The sequence below is a fragment of the Accipiter gentilis genome, chromosome 22 (assembly GCF_929443795.1).
Source record: "Accipiter gentilis chromosome 22, bAccGen1.1, whole genome shotgun sequence".
Classification (NCBI taxonomy): Eukaryota; Metazoa; Chordata; class Aves; order Accipitriformes; family Accipitridae; genus Astur; species Astur gentilis.
In genome coordinates this window covers 22,992,459-23,014,745 of record NC_064901.1, presented here as the reverse complement: position 1 = coordinate 23,014,745, position 22,287 = coordinate 22,992,459, and the positions used below count along the sequence as shown (strand labels likewise).

Genomic DNA, 22,287 nt, shown 5'->3' with positions numbered 1-22,287 from the left:
AATCCTGCTGACCTTGCTGTCTGTTGGGGCTGGCTCTTCCCAGGCCAGGCTGGTGACCCCAGCCTCGTATTGCTCTTCCCCTAGCTGTTGCTTCTTAAAGCAGCATAGCCTGGTTTTAGCAAGGAGCTTGCTAGAGCAAATTTTAAGGAACTTAAAAGCCCCCTGTTCCCTATGCAGGAAACATAACTGAGCATGGGGGAGGAAGGAGAAGTAGGAAAGCTGACCTCTGAGATGTGCCCCCACCGGTCCTTATGTGTTACTCAGCTGTGCTGCTTCCCCAGGAGGAGGCTTACTCCGGTAGCAGGGATAGTCTGTGGGATTTTTTCTAGCTTCTGAGCTCTTTGCTGTCAGACAAGTGAGAATTGAAGTAGCTTGCAGTAATACAGATCTATTTACTCCCTGGGTCCCATAGTGCAAAGACCTGATGAGGATCCATTGCTGATAAGCTGCCTAATTTGCAGTGTGAAGAGCAACCTTGTCATCTCTTCTCATGCTTTACATAAGCTTCAGCCATGGTAATTGAGCAGAGTTAACCTTACATACAGTAAAGTACCTTCTCTCTGTGTGAAGACCTGCCCTGGAGTTTGTCTCGCCTTCTCTGTATTGCTTGCTAGCCACCCCATGGATGTGTGTAGGTTTTGTGGCTGGTACTAACAAACTAAAACCAGCATCCTGTCCTATCAGGGCTCCCACACTGCCTCGAACTTCTGAGATTGGCTTTGGAAACTGGGACTTATTGAAATCTTGCCTGTCTTGATCTTGCAGCAGAATTGGTAGTATGTAACCATGGAGCAGACTTGCTGGTCCTCATGTATTGTCAAAGCATCAGGTGCCAAGTTGTGCACAGGAAGCTTGATTTAATGCTGCCTTTTAAACTGACCCTTTGGCCTTGCTCTTCAGTACTCCCTCAGCTGCTTAGGGATCACGAGGAGATGAGATCTTCAGGGGGAGGGAGCTGGCCTCGTGAGCTCCTTCTTCAGATAAGTGCATGCCTTTTTTTCTGCTGGGAGTGATAGCTAGAGTTGGTGTTTTGGTTGATGCTATTAATGCAAAGTCTATATAAATAGTGGTGGAATTAGCAGTGTATTTGTGATGAAATCCCTTCTGTAACTGCTGATAGCCCTTTGTCACTCTCCAGGAGATCTTGGCAGCAATGACTGTTTGTAGTGATGGTGGTGTCCTGTTTTGCTGCCCTGAAAAGGCAACTCTGGTAGTTCTACGGATCACATGCTTTCTGTGCATCTGCTCTGAGACCCACCAGACGATCCAGAGTTCTGTGCAGTGTAAGGGTGTTGCTCTGAAACTGTCTGGAGGACACGTCACTAACATAACTGGTTGTCTGTCTGCTTTCCTCTCAGGTCCTGAAAGTGAAAAAAGATGGGGTCTGGCTGCCTAAAAGTCACCAAGTACTTCCTCTTCCTCTTCAATCTCCTGTTCCTTGTAAGTATCGTGGGCATCTGCAGAGTAGAAAGGAAAGCTTGGACTAAAATCAGCTGGAAAACTGTTTTTTTTCTGGATGTTGGCCCAGTGTGTTTATTAAAGAAAATGGCCAGAGTTTTGGAAGGAAGGAGGGAATCCCTGAAGCTGAGGGACATCAGAGCTGCTGTGGGGCTCCTGGGTACATCAAGCAGCTCTGCTCCCAGTACCCACCTACTGTCTCCAATGCACACAGCTCCCTCCCTGCAGTGGGAGGGGAAAACAGGAGTTATGGGTCCTTTCTGGAAGGAGAGTAGTCATAACTACTTTCTCTGCCACTTCTGGAGCAGCAGCTGAGCTACCCCTGAGCAGCAAAGCTACAAAACCTGCCAAGTAATGGCAGTGCCCTCCTAAATAGGCCAGGCAGGCTTCAAAGAACAACTCTAATTTTGTTCGAGTCCCAACGGCTGGTTTTGATTTTTAACAAGATGAATTAGTCCAAGTTCCCTATTTGAAATGGAGTTGGGAGGTAGGGGAGACTGGGGCAGGCTTGCCTGGGGGAATGAGGCAGACCACTAGATGCAGTTATTTTCAAGTGTGAGGCTTAGGAAAAGATGAGCTCCTTTTGGATCAGAGTGGGTCTGGGAGGGCCACACACATTCTTGCATGCATCGTTTTGTGAAGTTTAGATACTGTATATCATCTGGATGGTGATGGTACTGTTGGTGCTGCCCTCCCACAGGGATGGTATAGCTGGGAAGCATAAGGTTTCAGCTTTCCACATATCAGCAAGAAAATAGCCTGTCTGATATTGTTACCCTTTGTGCAGCATGTAAGGGGAAGGAAGGGCCAGGCTGTGAGGGCAGGGCGGGAAATGGAGCATGATAAGGTGAGCACTGCTTTCTGGTCTCTGTCCCTGCATGCAGCTTCACTCTTGCTTCCTCCATGGCTGTGCTGTGCTGCTGGCATATGGGCTTGAACTTGAGGCACATCTGGATCTGGTTTCCCTTGGCTTACCCTGCTGGCTCTCTTCTCTCTGCGGTTTGCTTACATCCTAAGGGTAGTTAGCTCTGGTCTAAGGGCTGAAAGTCAGGGGTGCTCAAAGCAGCTGTGGGGAAGACTCTTGGGAGGGAGGGGAGAGGAGAGGTTTTTCAAGTGCCACTAGATCTTTCAGAGTATGATTTCGTCCACTTTAAGGGTAGGAAAAAACCAGCTGAGTCCAGGCCTATGCTCCTACTAGTCCAGGACTCCTCTGAAGACATTAGCATCCAGGCTATATCCTCTTTTGAAGACGTGATAACTTTTTAAGCAGCATGTAACTTAACCAGTCTACCCTGAGAAGCAGAGCTGCATTTGTTAAGGCAGTTTTTGAGTCTTGCTGAAGCCCAGTACCTGGGCACTGTCAGTCTTCCTTTATCCCTGAGCCTAAGTCAAAGTTCATTAGCTAACCTCTGTATAGAGAAAGTTCTCTTCAAGAAAGTCAGCCTGCCATGGGAGGAAGGGGGAAAGACAACAGCCTGAAATACTACTACAGTGCCTTACAACACTGTCGCTGTTTTTGCTGGATGCTATCAGTAGTCATCATGGCATCTCTACTCCATATTGCCCTCCTCTCCCCTCTCTGCTGAGCCAGGCATGGTCGCGGGCAGCCTGCAGGGATAGCCACGCTGTCAGGAGGCAGAGTTGAACTGCTTTGTCTGGCTGACCCACGTCTGCGCTGAAAAACATTTTCCTATGTTTTGCAAGACTGGGAGGGTGGCAGGCGCTGAATCCCTCTGCGGGTCTCGGGGAGGCTTGAGCACTCCTGTCTGGGTTGCAAGTGATGGGAAGCAGCTGTTCTTTGTCCTGTGCACACTCTGCTCCAAACCAGCTCCTCTGGTGTAGCAGCCAGCCCCTCTTCCTCTTGGGGAAAGCTGATCTGATGCACTGAGCTGGGCCTGAAGAGTAAGAATTTTAAGGTGGGATGTGAGGAGGTTTGTGCTGACCAAAGGGAGAAGCTGCTTTAAGGAGCTCGTTTGTAAGTCCACTGTGCAACACAGGCGCTGTCTTCCCCTCAGGCTGCTCTGTGGAATTGAGGTCTCTGAAGCTCTTGTGTTCTGGTGGGGAGCCTGATACTTCTCTAGAGCGAAGATTTTGAGCGTGCTTCTGTCTTGACCGACGGCAGGCTTTTTGCACGTGCCAAATGTTGAGGGAGGTGGTATCCGTTACTCCCTTGCTGTCATAGGAAGTAGTTGACATGAGAAGCTTTTTCCGTTATGGTTGTTCAAGATCTGAATGGGGATGGGATTCTTGAGCTCATACAGTGTAGTAGATGAGTATTAATCTAGCAGAGAAACTGCTTCTGTTGCGTTGCTGTGAGCTCCCGGCATGGACAGATTTTGCATACCTCATGCTGGTTTCCCAGAGCTGCTGAGTTTTGTTGAGGAGAGCGCTTGCACAAATGGGAATGTTAATGCTGGTGATGGAGCTCTGGGTCTGCTCTGGACCTTGAGCTGAGCCTCTGTGATTGCACCTTGTACAGGCCAGCCCTCACTGTCTGAAGTGTGTTCTCAAGCCTTGTTTAGTGCTGATGAATTAAGCCTTTAGGGACACACTAGTGACTCTTTTAGAAGTTAGTTGTTGAAATGGCACTTCTCTACAGCTCGAGGTCTGTGAGAAGGTCCTTTGCTATAGCTGAAGTAGTTCAGGGACTTAGTATTTTGCAGTCTTGGAGCCTTACTTCAGGGAAGGGTTTGACCTGCTTTGGTTAAAGGGAAGAAGGTTATCTGAACTGCTAGCCTACATGCTACAAAAGATACAAAAAAGTAAGCTTGGACTATAAGCTTAGTTTCTCTAATGAAAACTAAACACATCGCTACCTTCTTGGGTAGCAGATACAGGCCACAGCAGATGCTTCTCTTTAAAGAGAAAACAGTTCTTTGAGACAAGTTCAACAGTCTCTGGAAACTATTTATTTAGAATATGTAACTGTCTGTCCTGCTTCTAACCCTGCTGTAAATGGAGCACAAAGCTACTACCTGAAACAAAGCCTGGAGTTTAGGAGCCTTTATTGGCCCCTGTGCCAGGCTGAGTGTTACCTCCTCCAATCTGAGTGTGAAGGCAGGTAGTGCTGGGGGAGGACAGCTGGGTCTGAAGCCAAGCCAGTGACAGAAGCAGCATCGCTATGCTAAGGAAACTCCTGAAGATGCTGAGCAGAGATACTACCCTGCTAGGAGGTAAATATACTGTTGTTAATGGGACAGTGTTTTCTCCTTGTGGTTTATTTTTTCCCTGCCTTCCTCTTTTAGTGTTTTCCACAGCAGCTCCTGGCAAATGCATGAGTTGTGGACTAGAGCAAAGATCAGAGTGAAAACAGGCCTTGGATAGTCTGAGCACCTCATAACAAATAACTTCCCAGGCACTCAGCTCAGCAGCCGTTCTGTGTTTTGTCAGCAACAGCAAAACTTAGGTGACATTTCAGGGTCAGCAAGCCAAAAGAGATGTCACATACGGCCCGGTTTGCATCTTTGTTAAGACAAATATTTTATTAAGACTATGGTTTAAATGTGAGACTGCCTCGAACTGTAAATTCAGCAGTTCTTGGCAATACCAAGTTTGAGAGGAATTTTTTAGGCTCTACAGCTGTTGCGTGTTCAAGGGGCCTTTTTGTTTTGATCAGCAGATTTGAGTGCTGCGGTGCAGCATGTTGGGACATAAGGCAAGGGGGAATTCTTGTTACTGCCATCTTGCCTTTTTATATTTTTTATTTTTTTTTTTGGTGGCATACAACAGCTACATGCTTTCTGCAGCTGAGTCAGTCTTCTTGATCCATCTTCATAGGTGGGAACTTGCTTGGTGACTTTCTAATTCTGTCCCCAGAGCTAACTACATGTTGTGCCCTCTGCCAAGCCAGGAGAGCTTGCAAGCAGCTTATTTCAGACTGTTGCTTTATCTTTGCTCAGAAAAGCTTCTTTGTCTGAGGAGATGAAGCATAGTGTAAACTTTCAAATTGTGGACCCAATGCCTGTCCATACAACCCTCTCTACCAGCTTCCTTCAGGTGGGGGTTTGGCTTGTCTCCCAAATATCAGAACATTCTCTAATGAAGCACAGAATTGCATTCTCTCTTCAGCCCTTTTGGTTTATTTAGTATTTCACTTCATCCTATCTTGAAATCCTGCTGGTGTAAGAACTGCTGCTTGCAGTTCATGTCCTCTGGAAGCATCTCACTTGTACTCCTTGTCCTTCCCTTGTTTCTTCAAAGTCTGTTTTAGATCTTTGCACAAGTGGTTTCCAGCCTTTGCCACTTTTAGTTGGCTGAACAGCACAAATTTCAGCTTCTTGTCAAACCCGCAGACTTACAGGCTTCTCAGCATAGTTACTTTATTATGGGTATAATGGTGCTGCCACCCTAATTTGGGAGCTGGGGTCATCTACATGCAAATGCCTCGCAGTGCAGCATAAAACATGGTGATACCTGGAAGCTAAACCAGAGCATTCTTCCCCTCACCCCCCTCTTCAAAATGAGATAGGAAAACTGTATGTCTCTTGGCTTTGCGGTTCAAAGTATGGATTCAGCTGAGTCCTTGCAGAGACGTATTGCTCTGCTAATCCTTGCCCTTGATAAGACTGTGTGGTGAGTGAGGCAGAGACTGGCTGATGTTTCATAATGCTTGACTCTTGGTGGTAAGATGTGTTGGTTTGAGGGGCTGGGGTATTCTGGTATAAAGTAGCAGCCAAGCCAAAATGCCTAAGCTTGGCTTTGGAAGTGGCAAAGCACTTCACTCAGGGGAACCTGCATGTAAAATGAATGATGCTGTTTTTTTGCATTTGTGGGTTGAAGCCATAAGGTTATAACAGAGCAGAAGATTTCCTTCCTGGGAAGGTTCCAGCTGCCAGATATCTAATCCTTTGTCAGTTGGCTCCCAGCCTGGTCCCATAGGGTCAGGGATTTCTCTATTCAAAAAAAATCTTTACAATCATATGCTTAGACATGTTTGTCCTTCCTCAGTTCTTGACAGAAACAGTGCACTTACCTTTTGCTGCTGACAGCAAGGTTCTAGCAGCAGGGCATCTCTTCCTCAGACTGTTTTCAACAGTGGTCCTGTACAATATCGTGTACTACTAAAATACCATGTGAAGGACTGCCAAGCAGAACCTGGGGGTCCTGTGCAGTTGGCTGAGGTGCTCTTCCTGGAGTCGTGCTAATCCTGTTTACTTTGGGAGGAGTAGCATGGGAGAGATGGGTGGGAGCAGCAAAAGAATGGTTGCTTTTACTCTGGAATTATGGAGAATAGTGACTGCCTCTTCTTATTTGCCTAAGCTAATAAGCAAGCTATATGTGTTTTGTTCTTACTCTTTCAGATTCTGGGCGCTGTGATCCTGGGTTTTGGAATATGGATTCTGGCCGACAAAACCAGTTTCATTGCAGTTCTACGTAAGAACATTTTTCTTCATCTTCTTTCTCCTTCTGAACTGACTGTAGTCCGGGCCTGTGCTTGGCCATGGTGTAGTCTAGGGACAGCAGTACTTTTATGCATGGTCCGTGACCTGAGCAGTAACATGGTGTATAGCAAGATGGGACTCTACCAGGGACAGGGTGAAAGGGAGCAACCCTAGAGACACAGCATTCCTCCTAGTTTTGTGGATTGCAACACCAGGGTCAGACTGAGGGAGACCATTGCCTCTTCACCCAGCAATCCAAATACTTCAACTTAAACATAGGGACTAGTATTTCATCCTGTTTTCACTGCATGCTCTGTGTTTCCACAACATCTTCCTTATTACCATCGTGTCTGAAGGCCCCCGATGCCTTAATGTAGTTTTGCTATGTGAGTCCCCTATGATCCCACTGCTTTCCGTGATGATCTGTTTCAATTTGACTGTTTTAAATGCCAAAGAAAGAAAGTACCTGGTTTTATTGATGCTTCACGTACATTGAAAGTAGTCAGTATATTTGTTCCTAAGCAGTAGAAGGTGTAGATCTGAGGGGGGATGGAAGGTGTGGGTCTGAAGTCTTTAGTGCTCTGACTTCTAAAACATACTTGATTATACACACTTCATGAGACTTAGTCTGGCCATCAGAGGTGTTTTGTGTTGCTGCACGTGCAAGGGGCTAGCTTCCTTCCCTTCCCCTTTAAGTCAGCCAAGAGCATCCACTTGAGTCTTAACAGAGGGCCTGCTTTCTGCAATGACCAAAAAACTGAGCTGGCTTAGCAGAGTCTGGGCTTCGCAGAGCTATAAGCGGACTCTCACCAAATGAGTAGCTCAACTCCATCTTTCACAAGCTCTGCTTCCTTTGTGCTTTTTGCTAGAGGGGGCTTCAAACAACTTTTCTGCTTGATGGGTCTGGTTACCCATTTACACTACCTCCAGAACTGCTGACTCTGGCTCTAGTGTCAGATGCTGCAGGAGGGCTGCCTGCGCACTGCTTGCAGCCCCAGGGAATGAACAGTAATGGCATTCATAGCCCTGCTCCCAGCTACAGAGATCTTGCAAAGGACTTTCTCTCCCAAGTCCCCTGAACACTCTGGCCTGGCTTTGGAAGGTGGTGGGTGGAGACAACACCCCCCACTAATGCCATACACACAGATAGTGCTGCTTGCTCTGTTTGTCGGGCTGTGGCATCTGGCTTCCTCCTGCAGTACTAGAAGGGCAAGAAGCACAACAAGGGGTGTTGTTTAATAAAGTGGGGGCATGAGCAGAAACGCCCTTTCAGTACAGGCAGCCAAAAAGGACCTTGTCAGGGCCTGGCTATTTGCAGCACCCCTGGTGGTCTGAGGCATGTTTAATACCAGTGGGCCAGCAGCTGTTCCCCCAGTCTGATGGGTGTAGCTGCCACTTGTGGAGGTATGAAGTCCCTGAGCTTGACTCTGCTTCTTCCCATTTTACCCAGAATCTCCGCTAACAGGGCATTTAAGGATTTAGCTTCCTTCCTGGAGATTTCCAGCATCAGCTCTTTCTCCCTGCCCCCTTGCTTCCTTTCCCATGCCTTGCCCCTCTTCCCCTCTGCTTTAGTAACCCAGGCATCAGGGAAGGAGCTCTGCACAGCAGGGCACTCCAGCTGCTGCCAAAGGAGCCTGTTGTACTTGCTTGGCCGCCCGCCCAGCGCAGAGGAAAACACGGAGTGACAGCAAACAGAGCAGGAGTCGTCTTGCCAGCAGAGCCTTCTCTTGCAAGACAAGACGTATTGCAGATGAGAAGTGCTGCAGATGAGAAGTACAAGCACCAGCTCCTGTCCCCCTGCCACTGTCACTTCTCTGAAGGGCTTTTGAGTTGGAAATACCTTTTTATTTCTTCTAATGAGAAGTCGACTAAGCAACTGCTTTCTAGCACTGTGGAGGTGCTGCAACCCAGGCACTTGAACACTTGTATGATGGCTGGGCAGACTTTGGGGGAGGGAATAGTGTAGTCTTGTGAAGGCCACTTCTCTAAAGCTGCTACTTCAGTAAATGCTTTGCAATATCAGCACCTAACCTGCACAGCAGGACTCCCAGGACTAGTGAGGAAGGAGGAGCAGGATCGTGGTTTCTGTGGCATATGTCCAGCCAGGGAGAGTCTGGCCTGGAAATGAATCAAGTCTGAATTGTCTGAAGTGACCTGTGTGGCAAACAGCTCTGGTTCATTTTTTGATAACTGATTTTTTTTTTACCCCCTCTGTTTGGCATGTTCTAGGGAAAAAGTTTGGAAGCTGGTGACTTGTACCAGGTATCAGAAGTGGGAGGAAATATGCGTTAGGGGGAAGAGTATTAGTCTGGATTCAGTTACTCTCCTCTCACGAGGAGCTCAGAGGAAGCTTGCCTCCTGGGACTTACGTCCGGGAAACTAAGTGCTGAGCTCTGCGAACATTATTTTCATTAGTCACTGGACATCCAGAATTCCCCTACACTGTGCAGCTTGTGGGTTTAAGAATATCTCTTAATGATAAATGAGTTTCTGCTTACTTTTTCTAGACAGAGTATCTCTTCACCTTTTGTGCTGTAACGCTTGCTTCCTCCAATCCTATTCTGCAAGAAACAGTCCTGTGACCAACCCAAATGTAAGAGCTAGTTCCTTCTGTTGCTTGCAGTACTAAATGTTGAAGGGAGAGGACTGACAGCACCAGCATATCTGAAATGATACTACCTAAACTTGGTTGAAAAACTGTTGAGCGTTTAAGAGCACTGTCATTCCAGACACAATAGCAGGGGATAGCTAGGAGGATATGTAAAAGTAGCTAATTTGGGCATGATACCTACTTTGAACCTGGAATAGCATCTATTTGCAGTGGGTCATACACAGGTGCTGCAACAGCCTGCAGCGAGTGCCTGGCCACAAGCCATTCAACACTGACTTGTCAAGTAACCTGTCACATCATCTATGCTCAATACTAGCTGTAGCTCTTGCGTCGTGTCTCACTCCACAGAGTTTGTGTGTCCCACTGTTGACTGCAAGTGGATAAGTAAAAACAGAATGGCTGGAACAAGGAATAGTGCATTAAAGTGAAAAGGAATAGTGTATGAAAGTGAAAAGCCAAACCAAAAAGAGGTTTTGGGACTTGAAAAAAAGTTTCCTTGAACATAGCGAAGGGAATTGAAACAAAGGCAGTAGTTGTGGAGTAGGACATACTTTGTCTTACTCTCACTCAGAGTGAATTCATGAGGGAATTAAAAATCTAGTAAGCAGCTAACTTTCTCCAAACAAGGTTAATTTGTTTGGACTGACCTTGAGTCTTCCAGGCTCTGAGATAATGCAGACCTGCAAGGTTGGCTTTGAAAGTCTTCCTTTATCACAAGACACCCAGAAGCAGCCTTCTGTCCCCATGTTCAACACGCCTCTGTGCAGTCCCTTTGTAGAAGAGAACAGACTATTTTAAGTAGATATGGAGGCAGTTCTCTAAATGGTGACGGCAGATGTAGTTTTTGTCAGTAGCTAATTTTGTTCCCTCTCCTGGCCCCTACAGAGATGTCATCTCCCTCCCTGAAGACTGGTGCATACATCCTCATCGGTGTTGGGGCTCTCACCATGCTGATGGGGTTCCTGGGTTGTCTTGGAGCAGTCAATGAAATCCGATGTCTCTTGGGTCTGGTGAGAGAATTCATGCTTTGTTTTAGATCCAACCTTTAACATCAATTCCTGCAAAATATCTGTTGGATTCTAGCTGGGGTTCAGGTCTCCTGGGATGGTACTTCTGCTAGGTCAACTTGGATCCAATTCTTAATTTGCACCCATTAAGTTCTCCAGCAGTCAACAGGCTGCAATAGCAGTTCCTCAGACATTACTGGTGATTAGTTAAAACTCTGCAAAATGAGAAGGGATGTTGCTAACGCTATCTGCAAACACACTGTGGGTTGAGGACTTCCAACTGAGGAGAGGAGAGGTGACCCAGGTGACCCTGTACCTTGTCCCCCCCCCCCCCACTTGCCAGTTGGCATTGTGCAAGGACAACTGTCAAGGGCAGGGGGAGAGAGAAGAGGAAGAGTGACAGTGTCTTGCTGTCCTGCAAAGTTTAACTTCTGTGGAAAGCGCGAGAGTTGAGAGAGACTTGACTAGGAACGTCCTGTATGTAAGGACCTCTCTTCAAACGGTTCATTTATAGGAAATTTTCTGTCTGTGATGGATGAGATGACACTAGCTTCGTACACCTCAGCCTGCTACTTGACTCCTGCTTATTCAGAGCACATATGTATAGGAAACCAAGTATGGCCACACTGTGTGTCCTGGCATTAGGAACATCTCCTAATGTAATGGTAGTAGCTGTCACTGTTTAAAAGTAACCTCAGATGTCAAACTTTCCTTAAAAGCAGCTTGCTGGTGAATTTTAAGTTTTAAACCCTCTCCCTCCTGAAGTCTTCCTGTTGGCCTGATGGGAGAAGTGTTGAAGTGTACTAGTCTGATGTAGGTGCTTGTACTTAAGCCTTTTACTGGGGAGAGCATTGCTGATAGCAGAGCTCGTCTGCAGGCAATGGTGTTGGCTCAATGTTGTGACTTCTCTTGTCTGTGAAATCTTACTAAAACTTGTGCTGTTATGTGCAGACCTTTCTAAAGGCTGATAGTAGTTACCTATACTCTTTTGTTTCCAGTACTTCACCTGCCTGATGGTAATCCTTATAACTCAGGTCGCTGCTGGACTGGTCATCTATTTCCAGAAAGGAATGGTAAGTGTTTCTTACTGTGCATGTTTTCTTGGTCTTGGTTTGGGGCAACAGGAGACAAATGGAAATTCTTTCTTCCAAACCGAGCTATACCGTTAGCAGTCATAACTGGATTCTCCTTTCCTCTACCCCACTCAGCAGCTTTGCTGTACAGTTTGTTGCTTCTGTATCTGCCAGCCTCAGTAGTGCTACTTTCTCAAGGATTATGAAGCTTTCTGTTTGGTATGCAAGCTTTATTTTTGGGTAGTGGGAACAGTAAAAATAAATTCCTGAAAGGCTTTTGACCACACCTCCTCTTGATCCTGCTGCAGACTGCTATTTGGGCATGTAGTTGCAGTGATTACTACCATGTTGTCATAACTGGTGCTTTGAGGGGTTACCAGCCTGAGTGATTGCTTTTCTGACTGGCCTCCCTCCTTGTGTCATCTTATTCTGTCCTTTCGGCCCTTCTGCATCTGTATGTAAAACTCTCCTTGGAAGAGCTGTCCTCTTTCTTCAGGAGCAAACTCAAGTATCTGACAGTTCCTGTACTACAGTTTGAGCTTAAAGCCAAGTGGTTTAACATTTTGAAGTGGATCTCTTTGTCAGGAATGCAGTTTCACAGTGTATGCTTCTAGAGCTCTAATAGGCTTAGTAGTGTAAAGGGAATATTGAACTACTTAAGTGCACTGCAACAGCCTGTCCTGGCTGTAGGTTCCCTGGCCAGGGCAGTGCCTGGTCAGGCCTCCAGCTGTTTGACAGCTAAACTGGGAGCCACATTCATGCAGTGGGAGCAAGTTGTAACTTGTGGGTTCCCTGCTGGCTTCTGTCCTGGTATTCAGGTTTCTGGTACCAGTTTTGGGTAACCCTGTCCTTTGCCGCATGGCTGTGCTTGCTTCTCCTAAGGCAACCCTCCTGCTAGGTGGTTACTGAAAGCAGGTGGTTGAGGAAGTTACGGATGGGGCCTGGTGGTGAAGTTTGGGGGTGGGAGGAAGGTGCCTGCCCCCAACGTAGCTGATATGAACTTTGTACAAGTGGCTGTGATAACTGAGCAGCTGTTGGCTGGGTTCCTTGCCAAATGCGGTATGAAGGTAGCTTGCTTTCTGGGCTGGCTGGAGCTGAAGGAGAAACCGAAATGTTGGCTAGCTGGTGTATAAAGTTACGGCTTTAAACAAGCTGCTGATTCTAAACAAACAGCTCTGACTAATGCAGAGGAGGTGTGGGGATGGGCATTCCCCTGCGATGGGGAAATGTGACTTTTTGTACATGAAATTCCGTACCTCCGTTGGTATTTCTCCTCCAGCTGTCACTCTGCTCTAGAAAACTCCAGCTTTTGAGCTGTAGCTATTCATTTGAACCTCAGTCAGACTAGGGAGAGAATAAAAGTGCTGGGGCTTATTCAGCGCAGCCCTTGGAGGCGGTGTGGCCGAGATCATCACTTGTACAGATCCAGCAGAATGGTGGGGAAAGCTGGGCTTTGAACAGATGCTCCTGTTCAGTCCTCAGTGAAGAAAACTTACAGAAAAGCTCTTCCAGAGCCCTTCTATTGCAGGATCCTCTGAAGTACCTGCCTGGAGCACCAGGAAGAACTGTTTCAGGAAGGTCTTGGCTGAAACCTCCCACACACTAGTTTGTGGCTGCGCTTCAGTGATGCTATGAATGTCGCTCTGCTTCACTTGATGTACGTCATCTCGGGGCATCTCAGAGCACAGCAAAGCAAACTGAAAACTGCTCAAGATGCGGTCCCTGGATGTCTGTTGTGTTCTTTGTGTTTATTTCTGACTTCAGGAACTTGGTTAGATATAAAACAAGGAATAACAAGGATGGAGGAAAGGATCTTGGATACTTGTGATACTTGTTCCTCCACTTCTTGTAACTAAAGTATTTATGCACTGCAGGAGAGTAGACGGGATCATTGTTGTACTCCTCTCTACTTGTCCTTTTCTTGATTAGTAGCTACTGAACAGATTCACTTGATGGGGTTTTTTGTTGGAATATCTGTTCCTTTTCAGTGTCAAAATCCTTCCCAACCCCTGACTTATAAAGTATGCTGAAATAGAGTTAGTGTAACTGTAAAAGGCTGAGTCTGACAGGAAGGTTGCTGATTTGCCTCCCCCATGGGTATTGCTAGAGGAATGCCCCTTCAGACTGGAATTGCCCAGTACTGCTGGGAGGATGTTGATGTAACACCCATTTCCCTCCATCTGTTAATGACTGAAACTGCGCGCTGGGGCCAGGTGTTTTTAGGGATGACAAAATAGTAATGTCACAAACGTTGCAAATGGCATTCTGCTTTGTGAGCTGAATGTCGATGGTCACCTATGTCTAGTGGGTCACAAGGCCCTAAACATGGGAGAGCCTGGGCAAGATCTCTCTCAGCCTTGTTCAGACAGTTCTCTGCTGCTTGGCACTAAATGCCATGAGGGATGGAGAGCTGCGGTCTTTCGGGAATTGCCCTACTTCCTAGCTATTGTTTGCAGCAAACAGGCCTATGTGGTTGCGTGCAGCAACTTGCCTGGGGCTATGGACTATGGGTTAGTTTTGGAATCTGAAGTGACTGGTGGGGTGAGAGCTCCCTCCTGTTGTTTTGAGCTTGTTTTCCTGTGCAGGCTAGATGCTAATAAATTCTGGGGTACGGATCTAGCTTGAGTCTCAGACAGAGCAACAGGAATAGATGACTGACAGTGGAAGAAGCCTGCGTGATTCATTCTGTGAACAAGACTGGAACCAAAGACCTGTGCTCTTGCCTCTGGTGTTCAGCTTTCCCCCAGCTCCCTCCTCACTAAGCCTGTGTGAAGGGGAGACTGACAGCCCTGCTGCTTTCTGGCAGTGGTCTGTGGCTTTGGTGCCTAGGCTTTGAATGTCCCTGCTGTGGCGTGGTGGAATTGTGCCTTCTGACACCCAGCTAGCTAGAGCTGGGAAGCAGCAGGAGCCCAGAAAGCAAGGGTAGCTGTTTCTTGGAGCAATCGTGCTCCACACAGCACTGAGTCCTAACAGACCTTAAATGGGTGAAGATGGCGAGGATGTTGAAAGCCTGCCTATGTGTTCAGTACGCCTTTCTAGCTTGTTGCTTTTTTCCATTTTCCTCTGTGAAGTGCGGAAGGGTGATCAGCTGCAGGTGCCTGTGTTTTTTTTCCCCTTTGGGCTGCTCTGCTGGTTAAACCTGTGAACGAGCTGCCTGTGTGTGCGGTCTCCAGAGTTGTGCTATTGTTTGCGTAATATTTCCCCTTTCTCCAATTACTTTCTGAAACACCTAAGAATGCATGAGTTTTTCTTTAACTTAAATGCCTTATCTTTTGAAACCAGAGCTGTTTGTAAGAATTCTTGCCTGTTCTTGCGTAAGAGTAGAGGAAGAGCAGAGATACAGCTTCGCTATGCAGCTGTGACTGGGGACATCTAGTTCAGGCCTTGTCTCTGCTTGTGGTGGGGTCCCGGGATGGAGAACAGAGGCACTGCCTGGGATTCTTGCAGAAGTGACACTAGGTTCCCATCTGACCTAATAGCTAAGGGGCTAGATGGGCCCCGGAGTAGGACAACAAACCCAGCTCTCCGTGCCTCCTCCTGCATGTGGAGCAGCAGTGTGCAGGAGGGGCAAGGGTGGGAACTCAGAGGTTTAGTAACTGATAAGGCTTACGGCAGCAGCCGAGGCCAATCTCATTAGTGAGAACCAGGTCAGGTTGCCTTGATTTGAAGGGAAAGAAAAGGGGAAGCAAAGTAATTAAAAAGGGAAGAGCTAGACCTCATGAGAAGAAAGATCATGCAACTCCCATCTGTCTACCGTAGCTGATCCCAGTGAGCTGAGCTGCAGTTTTCCTAGGAAGAAGAGTTGATGTAGAGAAGCTTCCCTCTAACAGTAGGTACTGCTTCCTCTTGCTGGGTATCCCTGTGTTTGCCATGGTCATTTGCAATGCTTAACAGTAGAAGGAAAGTAAAAAACTGTTTCTACTGCTCTGAAATATGCTGTAGCACCACAGACAAAAAGGTAAGAGGTGTGGTGGGAGCATCCTAGTGCTCAGGCTGATGTAACTCTATCCCATTCTGCCCTCAGGCAGTCTAATGATGCTTCTCTCCAACCTCTTGTGATCTGGGTCTGTCCTTAGCAGTAACAGCTGTCCTCATGTATGGGCTGGCTGAGAAGAGCTTCGGAAAGAGGTGGGAGGAAGAAGGTGAAGGCGTCTGCTGTCTGGTAGCTTGCACCTCTTGTCAAACTGAAAGGTGGTGGTGTAAATATCTCTCGATAAGGAATGGGGGTGAAGGGATGATTTGATACAACTGGGCTTTGTGATAAGACTGTTACTGAGCAGTTTAGATAGTTGTAGTACTTCCTGTCTTAATATAGAAGCAGCATTTGTAGGAGTCTGGGGAGAGGCAGATCAATGCCTTGTGAAAAAGGGAAGTTTTCACCAGCTGTATGTCAGAAACCGAGCTGCGTACAGGAGCAGGGTGACTCATACCTTTCCTGAGCGGTGGAGATGAACTGCAGTGACTGAGATTCTGGACCAGAGTCTTGCTGACAGAGTAAGGTTAGAAGTAGTTATCTGTGAGTACTTAAGGCAATGTTGTCCTTCAGCTTGTATTTACCTTTCACCTCTCTCTCGTCTGGGGCAGGCTGCAGTTGTTCAGCCTGTGTCTTACCAGGATAACCATACACAGTTCTGTTTCCTTATTGCTCATCCGGTTTGTAGTCCTTCTCTGTGCCTGGGCAAGGACTTGCTAGGAAGTACTGGTGCTTCGCCTGTTGCGTTGCACAGCAAAGCTGCTGTCTTGCCTTGCCTTCAAGACTGAGGCTGTATATATCACTTTATCTATACTTGTTACTTTTTGCAGTTAGCTTTTTTTGAGTGACCAAAGCTGCCTATGTATACCCTAAGCCCCAAAGAAAAGGCTACAAGGAATTGACTAATCTAACTCTCCTGCCTTTTTTCCTTGTCAGCTGAAAGAAGAGTTGTCCCACATAGTTGGAAGTCTGATTGAAAATTATGACCCTTTGAATGACGATGAGAGGAACTTACAAGATGCATGGGACTATGTGCAAACACAGGTGAGTCACAAGGGGCAGCAAGAGGCAGATGATGCTGTTTGTCAGTGCAGTCAATGGCCTTTAAAACTAAACTGAGGGCAGGAAAACAGGTATTGCAAGAGGCAATAGTATACCACATTCATCTGGCTGATCTACAGAGTTGCCCGAGAGGTTTCGTGCCTGTAGACTAGAAAACTGTCTTGCTTGCTATTACTAGGGAAGACCCTGAACCATTCCTGCATGCTGGCTGTTAGGCTATGCAGCCAATGCTAGCTAGTCTTAGTGTATCTGGCCTATCAAATGGCACCCCAACACTTCTCTTTCTCTGCAGGGCCTCCAGAACGCTAGCCTGTGTGAAAGCCACGGTGCATACTATTTTTGTAGCAAGTAAAGTCCCTAGCTTATTGCCAGACAAGTCAGCAGCACTACCTGCCTTACTACTTGGTGCATGTTGCTTGCTTATTGTGACAGCTCTTCTGCAACTGCCAGTGTTCTTGGGAGCTGTCCAACTGACCATGGTTTCTGTTTTAGCGTCATGGTTGGCGCTTGAGCAACTAGGTCAGTGTTCAGGCACCCTGGAGTCATGATAGCTGTTTACTGTCGAACCACAAGCTTGAGAGCTGGCTGGCTGTTGTGGTTAAATACATGCCCAGCATGGGACTGATGTGCACTAAGTACAAGCAATAGCATTTTTCTTTGGTCTGCAGAACACTGACCTGCAGTATTTCCCCTCCTTGGAGGGAGAATGATTCGTTTATGTTTTATCACTGTAGTTGCATCTCCTTGCTAGTGGACTCAAGAGAAGCCTAAGACTGTTGTGGAGAGAGGATCCTGCTTGAGCCCTTCTATTACATAGGAACAGAAGAAGGTGGTTTTGTATAGGTGGAGAAGTTGAGTGTTAGAAGTCTAATTCCTCTCATGTACTACAGTTAGCATTTGAAAGGGGGTGGGTGTTCTGTAGACCAGTCTTGGAGTTACTCCAAGCCGCTGTGAGGCAGAGGTAGTTCCTTCTGGAGGCTAGATCTTCAACACTTGTTTGGAAATGAAATGCTTGTCCTGGTGTGGGTGTTCAGCTGTTTGTACCTCTGCTTTCATGTCTGTTATGTCAGACTGAAACATGACTTTTTCTTTCTGAGCGGAGGGGGATTTTCCTTAAATTCCACCTCAAGTTTGATAGCCTTTCTGCTCTGTACCACCATGCAAGCACTGGGATCCATGCTTAAGATCTTAGTCTTTGCTGGACTTCCCGATGTGCTTTTCCCTCCAGCAACTGCAGTTTTATCACGTGGCTGTATAGGAATGTAAATGTTTCTTCAGATGGAAAATTTTCCTCATCCCATCTTCCAGCCAGTCCCAGCTGCAGCCAGGCGGGTGCAAACTCGTCCTGACTCGCTGGGGCTCGGTGGCTTGTCGACGCCATCGTGCGGTGGCTGCTGGCGTCCCCCGCGTGTCACAGCTAGGGTCAGTGAGTGGTACCTTGCAGTTGGGAACCAGAAAATGGAAAGTTCCTGCTTCATGTCTGATCAAAAAATGCGTGCTACTCAAAGAAGAATGAAGTCCTAGCATTTAAAGCTATGGAAGTGGCATTGCTAGTGGAAGACTAGGTAGTAATCCTTTTGAGATGTCTTTGAATGCATGTGGTATCTTGTCAACACATTAACCTCTTGCCTGCCTTGCTTCTCCCTCACAAATCCATTTACTGATGATGAACTGGAGGGACTGAAAAAAATCTTTCATGTGTGTCACACAGGACCACTGCCCTCCTCCAGCTGACACCAGCAACATCTGTTTTGCTCTTTTACCTCTGTTTAGCATTGTCACCTGGAAATAAGATAAGGTTTGCTAGTGTTTATCTGCAAAAACTAATCGAAATTACACTCTGTAGAATTGATGTCAAGCTGTACGGCCTGCTGAAATCTGAGTATCTAGTTCTCGTGCAGTAAGGCTTGTAAAATATTCATATTCTAGCATGACTGTTTTGCTAGAACTTTATGGATGACCTGTGCATATTATAGTCTACTATGCTCACAGTCTGCTAGAAGTGGCCCTTTAACTCCTATCTTGCTAGAAGAGTGATTCTTTGGTAGGCAGTAATGCCCCTGTCTTCTGGATGGCCCTATGCATAGGTTATCGTCTGGTAACAGGGTGATGTTCTAATGTAAGTAATTCATGCAAATGGTATGGCTCGATGGATGTTGTTACACGGAGAGCTCCTGTGTACTTCTACTGTCTGTTTGTTTTCATGGGCAGTATGTTACCAGTGCAACGTGTAAGACCATGATGATTTCTCTCTGCTTGTTAGATCTCTTGCTGTGGCTGGGCTGGAGCAAAGGACTGGGAAAGTAATAAGAACCTTATCAACAAAAGCATGACTGAGTATCCCTGCTCCTGCTCCAATAGCTCCAAGGACTTTGGGGTAGATACCGGTTTCTGTAATCTGGATGTCCCTGTCAACGGTACTGCAACGTATGCCGACTGGCCTGTTCATGAGCAGGTGAGTGGGTGTGTCTGGGCCCTGTGAAGCTTCCACTGAAGTCACCTTGTCCTTATTCCTCTGGGAATTATTTAGAGCACTCTTTTCACATCAGTATTGGTTGAAGTACCCATGGAAGTTGGGGTGAGGGGGGACAGGGATCCTGCCCTTTTCTGCTAAAGCTACTGTGAAACTTGGAAACTGGGATAATCCCTGCATGCACAAGGAGATGTGTTAGGGATTTTCAGTCTTGAGATACTTAGATTCATGCTTCTTTCCCTTGTGACCATGTTTTCTCTGTAGGGATGCATGGATAGTGTAGAGAAGTGGTTGAAGGACAACCTTGGTGTCATTCTTGGGGTCTGCACTGGTGTTGCTGTTATAGAGGTAAGTCACTCCCTGACGTGAACCTATACTGTCTTACCATGGAGACTCTTTTAAAGGCAAGGCTATTTTTTCAAGTAATAGACACCTGGTTTATAGGCAGTGCAGTTCTAGCTCTTGGTTGTGCCTACGTGGAGCTTTGAGCTGCTGCTTTCATTGATTGGATTAAAAATTGAACAAAGCCCTGCCTACTCATGGTTCCTGCTGTTGTGTCTGATGCTTGGCAATTCACTGTATGCATAACCAGGAAGAATGAGACAAGCAACATCCCACTAGTGGGATCCCACTTGTTGCCTTAAAAAGCCCATAACCTAGATTCCAGATGAAGGCATACATCTTTGCAGCAAAATATTTTTGTCATCCCGATTGTTGCATTTTCCTTGCATTGGGGACCAACTCTGTTCACCTGTGTGGTGTCATTAAAAGGAGACCACTGCGTTCTGCTCCCCTGTATCACCCTTTCTTCCCACCTTATCTGTCTGGTTGCTGATTTTGTTCCCATTCTTCATTACTTATTCCAGCTGCTGGGGATGATACTGTCCATTTCGCTCTGCAAGAACATACACAGTGAAGATTACACCAAAGTGCCCAAGTCTTGAGTTGGCTGACTCCAGAGCTACGGCACCACAGAGAAAGGAGCAAACAGAACATTCCTGCCTCATACCCAGACTGTCCAACCATTTGACCATTACTCCTGTGACATCCCATTTCTGATACCACTCTGCTAAGAACTGTTAGAGCTGCAATACAGCCTGATCTTCTGGCAATAGGGCCCTTGGGCCATCTGCATCCTGCCTCTGATTATTTCTACTTCAAGAAGCAGAACTTAACTGTCTCGTATCAGTTGAGACACCGATTAACCTGAGGGGACAATGCTTTTGCTGCCTGATCCATGCTAAACAATACTATTCATATCTCCATTCTACAACCCACTGGGCCTAACATACAATAACTCCTCTCCCCGCTCATTCTCCTCCCACGCATCTTTCTCTCTACCCCCAGAAGTCCCATCTCTTTTTCCTATGAGCCAGGATTGCTGTTGAGATTCCAGTGCTTCTGTAGCTTCACCTGCTTCACTGATTTGTGGTGGTAACTAGTCGTGCTTTATAGGCCTTCTCCTCCCTTGTGGTTAACCTGATTCAGCTCCTACTATGCATCTTCCAGCCTAGGCTCTCATCTGAAAAATCGAGTGCTACCCTCATACTTGCTTCTCCTGCTTCTGGAGTCAGCTATGCCTTGTCTTCAGTGGAGCTCTTTCCTTTGAGCATGATGAGAAGCCACCAGGAGGGAGCCAAGCCTACCTATTCCTAGTGTGGCCTGGCAGATTGTGGTGGTGGTGCTCAGCTGCTTCTGGAATGGGTCCCTTGGGTTCTGGATTTGACACTTACATGTTTCTCCCACTTGCCTCTTTACCTTTTCCTCTCCCCCTAGCACTGCTTTGCTGGCTCCTGTCAGCTTGGAGGCACTTCAGAGACTGTTGCATAGCGTGGACTCAGCCCCAGGCTGAGTCTGCTGGTTGCATTCTTGGGTTGCCAACTTTTATAGAGGTTACGATTAACATGATTCTTCCCCTGCCCCCTTTACGAACATAAAATTTGTTAGCTCTGGTTTTTAACTATGAATATGGAGGGATCTGACTGGATTGCTGACGCTGTATATTGGAGACATCACTGCTACCAGTGTCCCGTTTAGGTTCTGTAGTTTGGATGCAAGGATAAGTTGCTTTTATTTCAGTTGTCCAGTCTTCTGACTCCACTGTGGTCTGGAGCCATGGCCGCATCCTGAGCTCTGTCTCAAGTGTAAGCACTGCAGCAGATAAGTAGCTGGTTTTGCAGTTTCGCAGGCTGGGTGGTTTCTGTACTTAATGGCTGGGCTGTTAGCTCTATTCAGTCAGTGGCCAGCAGCAAGGAGTGGTGTAGAGCAGAACTAAGTAGGAAATGTATGTGGAAAAAACTGCCCCAGCTTCTTAAATAAGGGAGCTGGGTGCAAATCCTCAGTCTTAAAAGTGGCTTGGGCACAAGAGATTTCCTGCAGTTGCACGTGTGTGCAGTCACCCTGACAGCAGGAAGCTGTATGAGAGAGAAGTGGATGGTCCTTGCCTGAGACCTGACACAAAGTTCTTGGTGAGGGAGCCTTTGCCTTAGAGAGGTGGTCCCGGGACTGTCTCTTGTCAGGGCTGGGGTTGGTAGAAATAACCCTAGTAGCAGTTCCAGGGGATGGCTTCACTACCTACTTGGTTTTACTTCTGGGAAGAAAGGCTCATGGAGGGGATCCGGGCCCCGGCAGTGGGTCCCTGCTCTGTCCTCATCTCTGGACACAGCAGTGATTGGGGAGAGTAAATATGACTGGGCAACTGTTTTTTATAGAGGTCTGTTAAGGCTTTGCTATTTTGAGACACCTGCCCCCTCCTGCACAGATCCTTCAAGCTGACCTTTGCTATAACAGAAGGCACCCTTCTTAGCAGTAAAGCTTGCTAGCTTTTGTAGCACAAAGTCTATTCTCTAATGTGTTCTTATTTGTAAGATTCTTGTTCAGTTACAGATGCCAATGCTGAGCAGCAAGTAAGAAGGAGCCCATGCTGGGTTTCCTTTCTGGTTTTTGTCTGTTTTTAGCAACATCTTCCTACTGGAAGAAATGCATGTACAGATATAAAAGTCTAGAGGGTGAATATTTCTGTAATAAAGACTTTGCTAAAAAAATGTATCTCTGCCTATGACTTGTGCATTGCAGTGGTTTCCCCTTGCTTCCTCTCCACCCCCTTCCACTTTACGTATGAATCACTGACACCTTGTTTGTTCAAGGTAGCAAAGGGCCCATCAACAGTTCTGAGGTTCATGTGTGAGATCAGCGTGGACTGTGAAGGTACTGCCCAGCAGATGCAGGTGCCAATTTTCCTAGGCTATA

General features: G+C 46.9%; 1 protein-coding gene across 2 annotated transcripts in view; it reads left to right on the top strand.

Annotated features, from left to right (window-relative positions):
- Positions 1-22,086, top strand: part of CD82 (CD82 molecule) — a 41,342-nt gene extending 19,256 nt beyond the window's left edge. For both annotated transcript variants that reach the window (XM_049825686.1, XM_049825687.1), the window contains exons 2-9: positions 1,359-1,440; positions 6,759-6,831; positions 10,336-10,460; positions 11,456-11,530; positions 16,440-16,547; positions 18,829-19,020; positions 19,303-19,386; positions 19,905-22,086. In XM_049825686.1, the coding sequence (XP_049681643.1) occupies positions 1,378-1,440; positions 6,759-6,831; positions 10,336-10,460; positions 11,456-11,530; positions 16,440-16,547; positions 18,829-19,020; positions 19,303-19,386; positions 19,905-19,982 (798 nt within the window). In that variant the 5' untranslated portion in view covers positions 1,359-1,377 and the 3' untranslated portion in view covers positions 19,983-22,086. The remainder of the gene's footprint in view (positions 1-1,358; positions 1,441-6,758; positions 6,832-10,335; positions 10,461-11,455; positions 11,531-16,439; positions 16,548-18,828; positions 19,021-19,302; positions 19,387-19,904) is intronic.
- The last annotated feature ends 201 nt before the right edge of the window (positions 22,087-22,287 follow it).